Below are 13,451 nucleotides of genomic sequence, written 5' to 3'. Positions count from 1 at the left end.
CTAGATCCGATTCCGACTCGACGTTGGCCGGTACACAGACGCCCACAACCCCGACCAGCACAGCAGACAGACACGGAACAGTGCAAAGACATTTACAGAAAATGGTCAGTCATCGCATTTCCACTCAACCATCATTCATCGACACTATTTCAACGCTAGGTCGACGGGTCCGGTACTCACCATGCTAGGCGCTAGGAAGTGGGCCGCCTTGGGGGCGCGGTACTCGCACAGCTGGAGCCGGTGCAGCACCGGCAGCGCGGGCAGCGCGGGCAGCGGCAGCGGGGGCTCGTACAGCGGCGGCGCCGGGCCCTGCTCGGCGGAGCACTGCGCGCAGCGGCACCCGGGCCCGCCGGCCCCCACGGGGCAGTACGCGAGGTACGATTGAAAATACGTCGTGGACGGGGTGACCCGCCCAGGGGGCTCGTCGGGTGGAGCGGGAGGGGCGGGAGCGGAGCGGGGGCTCGCGCCGGGTGCTCGACCCTGACTTCTCAATTATCGCGCAAACTATCAATTACCGCTCAAACTAGCTCACCAGGCTCACTAGAAGCACTTCTCCCGTACGTACTTTTCAAAGACAATTTATTACAACTTCAAAAATGGCTCTTATTAAATATTAATATATTTTACCTAATTTTCTAACTTTAATTACGCACAATAATTGACTATTATTATTTATTTAGACAGACCGAAATGAAAGAAGATTATAAATATATTTATACGATACGAAAAATAGGCCGAACAATCGATTTTTTTTCAGTTGGCACAATTTTTTAAAGATACCTAAGATCTAACGCAGCGTGTGCCAAAAGGTCGTGCACGAAGTGAAAATTTAGATTAACAGTGTATAGATTAGTGTAAGGATGATATAAAATATCGAATTACAGTGATTGTCGATAGATTGTCAAGGAGATTAGAGAGATTTTTAGATATATAAAACGCTACTGTTTGATTATCTCCACGCACTCTTGTTTCATTAATGAATAATGAAAACTAAACCTAGCACTTAAGTTTAATCTTATTTAATTAATTTAATTTACAAATTCCAAAATATACGACGTCTGGTTTATGATATGAGCTGTACTCTGCCTGCTTGATATGTTCCAGATATTGCCAGCCTTCGCAGATGTCTAACGTTACTTCGCCGGGGTTTTTCAAAACTGGGCAATTAGAGCGCGAGTCGTCGCAGTTCAACACAACGATTTGGAAATAAAATTTGGTCTAATAGATATGTAGTCTTTGGTTTATAATTCAATACAAAATATCGTTACGGGGCAGACAACAACGCGACTTTGGCGGTTATTTTTCTCTTCTTAAACGTACTTCGGGACGGCGTTCGACGCGTTCAAGCCGGAGGTGGAGAACAGTTTGACGCTTTTGACAAAGTTTTGAAGTTTGGCGGGAAAGTCGGCGGCTCCCGGAAATGGGAAAGGGAGTACGGGTACCGAGGGTTGAGGACTACAGGACTGGACACTACAGACCGGAAGGGTGGACAAGTGCTAGCCAGTGTAGGCTGCTGACGCTGCCAGATCGAGAGCTGCCAATCAAACAATTCACTTCTAAGTACGACGTCTCAAATAATAATAAAAATATATCAATCTCAAATTTAAAAACCGAGAAAAAATATTCGAAAAAAAAATGTAATAATGAATTTTTTTCAGGTTAAGTTATAAGAAAAGTTTTGAAAAAAATCGTGATTTTACAATATGATGATATGACTCGAAAGGTATGTAAGAAATGTTTGAATATTTACATTAGAAGAGGAAGATACGTGTGGAGATCCTTCACCCGGGGAGACGAATCACGGTCGGCAGTGATGATTTGAGAGTATTTTATGTATTGATAAAAAAAGCAGAGAGTGTGTGTGAATGTAACAGGACTCGCGAAGAGCGCGCGTCTAGCCACGGCGGCCGCTCGCGTCAAACTGAGAAGAGGACAGGAGCCTCCTCCGACTCTCCCTACAATACGGTGAGTTCGTCTCACTTGCTCCGCCGCGACGTATCGTACCTGCCCTATCTAAAATCCCGCGCGTCGAAAGAGAAAAGAATTTCCACCTTCTCGCTTTCAGGAAACGCGCTAAACCTCTACCCTTTTGACTGAGCACCGTTGTTTTGCCTGGAGCTTTTGGTTGAGTCGGGACGTACTTCGGAACCGCGGTCTCGCTTTCTCGCATCTGACGTAACAGGTACGATTTAAATGTGTCTGTTGCCTTCGACTTTGTCTCTTTTCCTCTCGCCCAGTAACCCCTATTCCCGTCTCGAGCGAGGATACGCCGAGGACGTAACAGGTAAGCGTCTGCTTGAAATTGAAATGCCTCTCTCCCTCTCTATAGGGGACCTCCGTATGGCGCTGGCCTGCTCCCACCATGTGACGTAAGAGTAAAGGAGGTATACTCACCTGGACGCACGCGCAATGATAGTTTCAGGACACAGCCGAGCCGGACTTTTACTTACCTTTGAAACTTTGATCCTTAGTTTATTTGTGACCAGATGTGTTTTTAATTATATTAAAAATTCACTTAAACCACAGATAGCGTTTCATGAATAACTCTCTTATCAAGTGTCTTATTAGCTTAGGGGTTAAAACACATGACCGGATAGTACGAGTTTGAATCCTGGCGCGAACAGTATTTTTGTGATAGCAATTTTTCATAGGCATAAAATTGTATAAAATTAAATTGCCACAAAAAAAATTGTCTGGAAACCTTGAAATTATTATAATATTTATATCAGAAAATAAATGTATTTAATTTAATATTTTTATTTTTCTTTATGAAAATCTTAATCAAAAATATATAATTACCATTTAAATTTAATTTTGACCTGTCGTAGGCTGGTTAAAAGAACAATTCACACACGTGTAACATTCGCCATTGTACCTATGATTGACAGCCACACTACTGAAGTTTTTGACAGTCTATACGTATAATTAACCTCACGACACTGTACACATGAGATCACAGCTTATAGATATTGCTTATGAACTCATTTGTACATTGTTCATGCTGGTGTTTGAAAATTCGGGTAGTGTGATTGTCAATCATGGGTAGAATGGTGAATGTTGCATGTGTGTAAAGAGATCACTTAACCAGCTTATGACAAGTCACTAACCTTGTGAATCCCCAGAATACAGTAAAAATTAATTTTTTGTTTGATTTTAAAATATTAATTTTGTTAGAAATAATTATATCTGTTTATGAATTTAATTCAAATTTATTTATTTCTAAGTTTCAAATGTGAAATTATATAAATGAACATGTTACATCAGTGAATTGGTAAATATGTATGTTTTTACTATAATTGTGAATAGAGATACAGTTTCCTAAATTTAGGCGAAAAAAATATTGATTTTTAAAAACAGGCGTCGATTCAAATAAATTTGGGAATCTGTGATCTGCACGTTTTGTGTATGGTATTGTGATTAATTTATTATAATAACAAAGCTATGTAGCGATTGTTGCGAGGTACCCACAAGTATACACGTTGTGTTCCCAGTCGCTCTCAGGAAGGCTGTAACTCAGCGAAGCTCAACCTTTTTTCTCTTCGAGCCTTCTTATTTATTTGTAGAGTTCAGACCACAACACTATACTGGGGTAGCGGAAAAAATCATAAGAGATTTTACAAATTTTTAACCAAAACGGAATAATAATAAAATAAAATTACTACTCTACAGTTTTTTCCACATAATTTTTGTTTGAGCAGTGAACTGGTTTCGTTATGGCACACATCATTAGACTGGACACACATGCCTATATGAAGACGTAATATGAAAGTCCGGGTATTTACAGGGTTAACGACCGTCATTGGCTTGGTTAAGGGATCACTTACACACGTGCAACATTCACCATTCTACCCACATGATTGACAACCACACTACAGGTGTAGAACTCGTATGTAAGTGATCAATCTCATGACACAGTACAGATTATTAAACAACAGCCATCTATGGTGGATTAAAAAAGCTTTGATTTAGCAGAGACCCTTTTATTTGTAATGTGTAGTATTTTGTCAAGTGTTTTATTCGTAGTGAGAACACCCATATTTGTGAAAAAGTATTTGGACACTCGAAATGTTATAAATAAAAGTAAGTGGTCAAATTATAGGCTATATAAAAATAAAATAAAAATCATGATTTAAGGCGTTTCATAGTACTTTAATAATCCGGGGCTTACATAAAAAGGTCTCTACGAAAAAAAACTTTCTCAATCCAACATAGATGGCTGTTGTAAACTCATTTGTTCTGTGTCACGAGATTGTTCATATGTTTGACTTTCAAAATCCGCCAGATCCAATTTTTTTAAGATTTAAAAATAAATACTCCTAAATATCGAAATGCCAATTTTGGGTTTTATTGTTTAAAATATTTATAAACTTGAAAACCCTGCAAAAAATACTAAAAAAAAGCGTTATATTTCAAATTCCGCTATATTCATGGAACTTGCCTTCTGACCCATATCGGTCAATCAGAGAGCGGGGATAGGTCAAAAATCAAGATGACGTCATTATCGGTTTGTAACTCGTGTTTATTTGTAATACTGAAAAAAATTCTTAAAAAAATGGGAAAATTCTCTATTGTGTAATATTTTATCTAAAGATAGACAAATCTTTGAAACATAAATGTTACCCGGAGAATTTCGCATTTTTTGTAAAATCGACTTACATGGATCTGGCGGATTTCGGAAGTAGGTGACACATATACGACGTGTAAAGTGATCACTTAACTAGCCTTGCAAATACTCAAACTTCCATATTCCATCTTCTTTAAGTATTGTTGGATAATATATCCAAAATTAAACAAGGTTTATTGGATTGAATTCTACATTTACTTGTATATGTTAATACGTGACGCGTTTCGTCTTATTAAGACATTATCAAACACGTATTTGATAATGTCTTAATAAGACGAAACGCGTCACGTATTAACATATGCATAAATAAATGTAGAATTCAATCCAATAAACCTTGTTTAATTTTGGATATATTACCCAAAAATTCAATATGGGATTCTACTAACTGTCTGCAGTTACAATAAATTCTTTATGTGTGCTTAGATGTCAAAAAAGACAGTACATAAAAGCTTTCGGGAGCTCACGTGGCTCTCGAGCCGCTGGTTGACTATGTTTGCTGTAACGGGTAGTCTGCGAACGTTGCCTCGGCAGTGGTATGTACTTATAGTACGGATTGAATTAGTCAGACTGCTGAATCGAGTACTTCTCCTCAGGTATTCGTACAGACCTCATTCGCGATCTGCTAGCCTTGAACCTTGACGGCCGGTAGCCGTGGACGCCGCACGCCTTGCGACGCCATCTTGCGTGCAAAAAAACCGACAATGTGGGAAAAAATTGGCAAAGCGGGAAAAAATGCCAAGAGAAGTGCCTTGCAGTCGCCCATGTGCCATGTGTGAATTGCTGGATGAATTTGTTAAGTTTGTGTAGATTGAAAATTTTGCTTTGATTATTTATTGAAGAGACAGTTTTAAGCTCCTTTTTCTTGTAGTACGTGCTTGCTAACTTTTTACTTTTTCATCTTTTTTATGTTTTTTAATATTTTTTATTTTATTTTTAAAAAAATATTATAATTTTCGTTTTCTGATAGCCAAGTATTTTTTGAATTTTATATTTACATATGGTATTTCAAAAAGTAAGTAGGAACTCGATAGTTACATATGAGGGATGCTAATCAAACCTTTGTAGAATTTCCATTACACTCACCGCACATACGATTACATGGTTATCCATGTCTTGCCCGAATGAACATCCTTAAATCCAAACCTTAGACCATGGACCAAGTACTTGTATCATATTACTCGACAACCACCCGCAGGGCTAGATATTGAACTAACTCCGTAATAATTACTCGCATATATGTACATGTATGCCAGTAATTAATTGTGATATTAAACGCATAAAGGTATGTAATAGTATAATATCCATAGACCCTTGAATATACCTGCTACTCTAACCAAGATGAGTATTCATAACAGGTCAGGATATTAATTTGTAATGGTCTGTGTAATTACTATAGTAATTCGAGTATCGGAAATTTTCAAGTCAGAGTAGATTTAATGAAATAGTAATATTTATTTACATAATAAAAAAATTAAAAATGGATAGTTTTATTTATTGTTTCGGCATTAACTTTGTGGTAAAACATGTTACAATGATTAAAGAAAACACTTGTTTTTTACCACTTGAGTTTTATTATAGACTACATGTTTCAGAAGTTAAACTTCCATCATTCAGGTCTGTATAATAACAGACCTGAATGATGGAAGTTTAACTTCTGAAACATGTTGTCTATAATAAAACTCAAGTGGTAAAAAACAAGTGTTTTCTTTAATCATTGTAAAAATGGATAGATTTCACCACAAAGTGACTGCCGAATCAATTAATGAAATAATTGAAATTATGATGTTTTTTTATAGAATATTAACAACAGTTCGTTAATGTAAAGTGAGGAAAAAATTATATTAATCTATTACAGATGAAAAAATCGCGAACTTCACTCATTTCTATTGGGAAAATGTATCATTAAAAAAAAATTATGATTTTAATTTAAAAAAATTAAAACCTTATCCGCACCCCAATGGTGCATAGGGCACTGCGTCATATAAACGCAGTGTTATCTTGATCGTTTACACATGAAGGAAAGGTGATCAGCCCTCCGCTTCAGGTACCAGTCCAGGGTAATATTAAATAAATAAATATGACAGTGAAAAAATCACTTATATTTATTTCACCCCCTTGGGAATCGAACCCGGGACCTCCAGAACGGTAGCCGAGCGTGCTGACCATTACACTACGGAGGCGGACAGATAAAAATATTTGATTCATGTTTTCACATATGATTTTATAAATATCTTATATTCGTATATTTCTACTTATAATTCCACCCACGTTTATAAAATATAAAACATTTTAAAAGAAGAAATCATATGAATAGAATTGGTTTATTTTAATGTATTTTTTAACTATTTAATGTTATTCTGTTTGATTCCTGAGTTGATGTTTAAATGAATAAAGAAGGTAATGAAATTAATGGTTTTAAAGAAATATTAAATATCCACGTACAAAGAGTTAATTTAATATTCAAAAAAGAATCTGGAAAATTAATTCAATAAAAAGCGTCGTTGCTTCATCGTGGGGGTGAAACCACCCCAAGGAACACCTAGGCAGACCCGTAGCCATTGTTGTTTGATGGATACAGCCTTATTGTACATGTTTTATAATATTTCAATGAATAATCTCAAATTTACGGGCAACAATAGCAGTGCCGGGCCCATTACACTCGCTTTAAAAGTTGCCAACCCCCGAATGAAGCATAATGCAGTAAAACCTTGATATAACGGACTCATTGGGGGAAGGGTGTCTGTTAAAGCCGAATGTATTTTTTTTAACATATAAAAATAAGTTAAATAAGTAAAATAAAACATTTTCTTTTGAAAACGTAAACAATGTATTTTGATATAAATAAAAAAAAACGTTGTTACTGCAGTCAGTTGGTAGAATTCTTTTTATTTTATTTAAGGTAATGTATCCAAAATTAAACGAAGTTATTGGATTGAATTTTACTTTTATTAAAATATATATATAATGATATATAATGTGACGCGTTTATGAGGGCTAGACGCATGTATGACGTGATTATCAATATAATTTAAGCAAATACAATATTCTTCTTCAAACCCTTATCCGCACCCCAATGGTGCATAGGGGACTGCATCATATAAACGCAGTATTATCTTGATCGTTAACACATGAGGAAAGGTGATGAGCCCTCCGCTTCAGGTACCAACCAGTCCATGGTAATATTGAATAAATTTGAGTGTAAATAAAAATATTATATCGAATACATGACAGAATTTGACGGTAGATTTGTCGGCCTTCGTAGTGTAATGGTCAGCACGCTCGGCTACCGTTCAAATAAATATAGTGATTTTTTCACTCTAATGTTTATTCAGTATTACATGGACTGGTACCTGAAGCGGAGGGCTGATCACCTTTCCTTCATGTGTTGACATCACAATCAAGATAATACTGCGTTTATATGATGCAGTGCCCTATGCGCCATTCGGGTGCGGATGAGGGTTTGAAGAATGAAATTTCCTGAGATAAAGGGGTACCTATGTCAACGTTGTAGGGGGTTTACTTTGATTCTTATATATCAAGGTAACACTACGTTTAAATGTTGCAGTGCCTTTGCACCATTATGGTGTGGATAAGGGTTTAATGGGTAAAATAGTTTTTAATTTTGTTTCACTTGATCGGATTTATGGTATTTGGCTATATCCGAAGTGCGTTGAATAGAAGTTCGTTATATCGAGGTTTTACTGTAATATTATAACAAGTATTATTTATCCACAATATTCTCAGATTCCACACAAACATTTCAATTTTCACTGAAAAGCACAGTGTTATGAATATATTGCGAGTTGAATTGTGGTTCCGCGGTAGCAAGGCAGACTCAGAATCTAATGTATGGCGGTGCAATTCTACACTCTGTTCTTTCCTCAATATCCACTTTATACCACACACCTAGTTTTACATACAAAGAAAGGTGTAATATTGAATTCAAAATTAACCTTTAATGCAAATTTAAAACACGTTTATAAAAAAAAAATCAAAAAAATATTTTCGTCAGTAGAATAAGGAATAAATTAAATAAAAATACTGCAGAACTCATTTATAAAACAATCATTGTTCCACATTTAAGTAGATTACTGCTCAACAATTTCATTTTCAGCAAATGAAATTTTTATAAATTAGAAATTATACAAAATAAAGCGATGAGACGTTCTTAAGAAAAATAAATATAATAATATAGAAAAAATTAGAAAAGAACTAAACTGGTTATCTATAAAAAAGAGATTTTAATTCAATATGTTGCAATATACATTAATTTTTTAACGATAAATTACCAAAATATTTTACGGATAAGATAGTTTAAAACAAAAATTGTGATGAACATATTACTAGAAATAAGGATAAAATAAGACTGCCATTGTTGAAAAAAACCTAGTCGAAAAATTGTTTAATGTATAAGGGTTTGAAAATGTATGATGAGATGTCTGAATGTATGAAGAATTGAGAGTCTGAGAGAATTTTAATATGAATGTTGTATTTACTGTAAACAGATGTAAATATTCACGATGTAGATTAAGTGTAAATAAAAGTTTATATTAGTTGTAATACAAGCTAACTTAATAATTAAAAAAAAAAAACGAGACTGGCTGCGTGAGAAGCCACACGAGTTTACGTGTTCCACGCACATATTTAGAACGTAAACTGGAATTTGATTTATTTGAAATAATATATATTGAACTCCTTTTTTTCAATAACTTTTTCGTCTTCATCTTTTGACTTATTTATTTCTAAGAAAAACTTATTTTTGAATATAAAAATTATGCTTCAAGCAAAAAAAAAACAATTACATAAATGTTATGTGTGTAGAAAATTAAGTTGCGAAAATGAAGTTGATTATCTCTCCTCTATCTTGATGTAATAAATAATCAAGGTAACATGGCAGGACTTGAAGTCTGTGCCTTGTGTCGATGAAAGGCGTCATTATAATCCCACTGGACTAATCAGAGAGAAGTAATGTCAGCCTTCGGCGACTGTACGTTCGTCCAATTTCAAAGTATAAATCACCATGGGGATAAATTCGTATGGCCGGGAATTCCATTCATGGTTGTTGCCTTTTCATCTAGTACAGCGATGGTCAAGCTTTTTGCTTTTGTATTTTAGTAAGAAATGCACTAGAAACTATGGCTCTGACAATGAAATGCAGAGAAGATCAAGTGCATACAGCGATCCGTGGAAAGATCCATGCTTGGTTTAAGCCTGTTGGATAAAGTAAAAAATGATCATACCAGGAACATTTGTCGGTGACGGATCGTGGTCCTGTGGCTAGTGACGCAGACTCTTAATTCAGAGTTTCTCGGTTCTACCCCTCTACCGCAATTTGATACCTATTTCTAATAATGAGCCGCTCAGGCTCACAGAAATAGTATGAAATTGAAATATTTAGAGATGGTCAGACGATATAGCCGCTGTGGGGGGCTGCAAAAACTGGCTGCAAAAACCAACCAACCGAGGGAAATGGAAAGAAAGGGAAAAGGTTAATATCCAGCAGTGGAGGACAGAGGGCTCATGTTGATGAAGAAGATTTTAGTAAGTGAAAAAAAACATTTTTGAATAAAGTGGAAGCGTTCTTTGTATTACTTTGCCATAGGCTTTTATGTATATATTCATCTTCTTTTTGGTGTTTTTAAAAAAAAAATTGTAAACACCAAGTAAAACTTAAATTAAAAATATATATCACCACAAAGTGGCTGCCGAATCAACGAATGAACTTTCAAATCTTCTTATGTTACATGATGCAATATGTTACATATGATAATTCGGGAAATTGATGAAATTGCCTGTTCAGTAGATTTTAACGAAAAATATCAAGTTTGTTGATGAGAAATTACGCAATTTTTGACATCTTACAAAAGCTTTTATTTTCTTTAAGCTGGCATTTAAAAACGTTAAATTTCTTTAAAAAATCTGATAAAAAAGCAATAACTTTTTACTAATTTAAATCATTTACATCTCACTATAATATATAAATCATTGTAAGACACTTTATCAAAATGCTAGAAAACAACAAAATCTATTGCATATTAGTGACCATCAGGGACAAGGTTGATGACCCCTGATCTAGTGCAAGAGTTAATGGATTAACAAGAGAGCTTCACAAAGGTATTTTGTGAAGAGGAAACTCATTTGTGTGTTCAATATACGTAAGTATCGACGCTGGTAATCGGCGATAGTGTAAACGACACAATTTGTAATTTATACTCTTTGGCCACTATATTTTAGCAAATTAAAGTAGTGTGGTTGTAAATCATGGGTAGAATGGTGAATGTTACACGTGTGTAAAGAAATCTCTTAAAGAGTCTATGAGAGGTCGTGGGGTCTATAAATATCCAGACTTTCATATCAACAGCATTTCCATATAATCTGACTTTTTTTACCATTCTTGAGATGTTAATTTAATCTTGGTATTTTTTATATTATATTACAAGGCAAATTTAATAATTTCAGAAAATATTTCTTTATTAGGGCGTCTATACGAGTACATTAGTAATATGATACATTCTGGGCTAATCTCATTTTTATTACAATCATGGAATTCGTTGAATTTTCTGTATAATAAAGACTTTTAGATTAAATATGTAAATGTACGCGATGTAAATAGCGATTTGATATATGTTTTGATGGAAAATCATTGTTTATTTTTTAAAGGAATTCAACATAGAGGTATTTGGATTAAATCCCTTTATAATAAAGAAAAGTCTTGTACATTGGTTTATATTTTGACGATCTTCAATACTCGTACTGTTTCTTTGTGATGTGAATAATGTTTTTTTTTTATTTATTTATTTCTTAAGTTAGCTTATATTAAAACTAATATAAACTATTATATACATTTACATCATCTTTATATATTTACATTTCCTTACAGTAACTTAGACATTTATTTTTAAATTCTTTCAGACACTTTTCATTCTTCATACATTCAGGCATCTCATCATACATTTTTAAACCCTTATACATCAAGCAATTTTGCGACTCAGCTCTTTTCAATAATGGTAGTCTTATTTTATCCTTAATGTGAATAATGACTTGAAATATCGCTCTCTCATTTCAGCTTGATATTTAAAAATTGTCAATTTTCAGTTGTGCATGTTTTCGGAATGCCCAGTAAATGTACTATATCCAAGCAAAAGCAGCATATTTTTAACTTAATATTAACCCGGTATAGAGCAGAAAGTATTGTTTTTGCATTTTGAAGAAAATGTATTGTTCAATTATTTTTTTAAAAATATACTAAATATTTTTCAAATGGAGAAAAAACCTTCAGGTTTTAACGAAAAAGATTTGTTACACAGTAAAAAGTTCAATAAGTGGCTTGATATTTATTTTTAATACATTTTATTTTATTATTAAACTTTAAAAACAATTTCTTGAAAAATCGAGTTTTTTGAAATATGAAATTGTTGAAAGGAGTGAGCGTCATGTATTTCTTGATGTTAAAATCATGGTATTTTTTGAAGAGTTGAACATAGAGGTATTCGAAATAAATCCCTCTACACAAAAGTGCAAGCAAGTATATTTATAAGTATATTTTTACGATCTTTAATGCTTCCTCTACCCTTTCAAAGTAGCAATATTGTAAGTAAAGCTCTGACGTTTCTCAGTTGGCCCAGCGCCTTCGCTGTTGTCGAGGCGTACCAAGTATTGTATCGCGCCTCTACTGGTTATTACTGTCAGCGGGAATAAATGGCCTTGTACCACAATAATGGTTACATAAAAGGGCAAGTGAAACAAAATACTTTTTGTGCTACTCTGTACGGACGAAAGGGAAATGACAATGTAGACAGTGAACGATTCAAAACGCCAGCATTGGAAGCGAGACTTGCCACGAATATTCTCCTTAGACCAGCGGTTCGGAAACTTTTTTAAACATTACCCCAAAATATTCTAGGGTAAGTCGATACTACCCCATCCCCCCATTTCGAAAAGAAGAAAATCAATTTAATTTTAAATAAACATAATTTATTGCATTAATTAACACGGAAATTAATATTAAAAAATCTAAGTATGTTATAGACAAAAAATCTTAAATTGGATCATAAAAAATTCAGGTTTACATGTATCCATTTTCAGTTTTTAGAGGAATGCTTCATGTTTGATATAATTACTTAGAAATCGGGACTCTTTTTATATAAGAGCAATATGAATACAGTCTTCGGCGTCTTATCGATTTATGTTCTGAGAATAGGTGTCTGCGGAGAATTTTAGGCGTGCGGTGGTTTGACTTTGTGAGGAATGAAGAGATAAGGCGTAGGACGCACCAAATATTAATCACAACTGTCATCAAGAAAAGGCGATTCAGTTGGCTAGGCCATGTACTCCGCATGCCTCCCGAGAGCCTTAACCAAGCCTGCCTCTTTTACAAGGCATCAGGTTCGCGCCGCCCAGGACGACCACTGATGACAAACGCGGATCTGACTTGGGAGGATGCCAGGCAGACGATAGAAAAGAATGGAGAAAGTTTGTGGACTCGATATGCTCCACATAGAGAGCGGATATGGTTTAAAAAATAGTTAGTAGAAGTAAGTAAATGGATTTTTCAAAGTTAGCTCAGAGATAAATCTTCTTTTTCTTATTATTTTTTGACATCTCATCAAAGATGAAGAAGAATATGGAAGTCTGGGTATTTACGGGGCTTACGACCGTCATAGGCTGGTTTAAGTGATCACTTTACACACGTGTAACATTCACCAATTCTACCCATTATTGACAACCACACTACTCAAATTCTTGGAAGTTCTATATATATGAACCAATTTAGAAACCTTATTCATGAATCACTAAAACTTCACTAGAGACATCTATTGGTGAGAGG

At 34.8% G+C, this 13,451-nt stretch overlaps 1 protein-coding gene across 9 annotated transcripts in view; it reads right to left on the bottom strand.

Moving 5' to 3' along the window:
* The window catches only part of LOC148308973 (polypyrimidine tract-binding protein 2-like), a 552,278-nt gene that overhangs the window by 278,201 nt on the left and 260,626 nt on the right, over positions 1-13,451 (bottom strand). For 2 of the 9 annotated variants that reach the window (XM_088260793.1, XM_088260795.1), the window contains exons 1-2: positions 1,751-1,934; positions 181-1,534 (exon numbers count right to left, since the gene is read on the bottom strand). The exons of 6 other annotated variants lie outside the window; for them this stretch is intronic. In XM_088260793.1, coding sequence (XP_088116919.1) covers positions 181-183 — 3 coding nt within the window. In that variant the 5' untranslated portion in view covers positions 184-1,534; positions 1,751-1,934. Of the gene's footprint in view, positions 1-180; positions 1,535-1,750; positions 1,935-13,451 lie in introns of those variants that run through there. One more of the 9 variants, XM_088260797.1, reaches the window with a different exon arrangement.

This window comes from Brachycentrus maculatus, unplaced genomic scaffold (genome assembly GCF_059751285.1).
Source record: "Brachycentrus maculatus isolate JH-2025_06_01 unplaced genomic scaffold, ASM5975128v1 h1tg000142l, whole genome shotgun sequence".
NCBI classification, from domain to species: Eukaryota; Metazoa; Arthropoda; class Insecta; order Trichoptera; family Brachycentridae; genus Brachycentrus; species Brachycentrus maculatus.
Note: the sequence above shows the minus strand (reverse complement) of the source record. Positions and strands in the feature narration are given on the sequence as shown.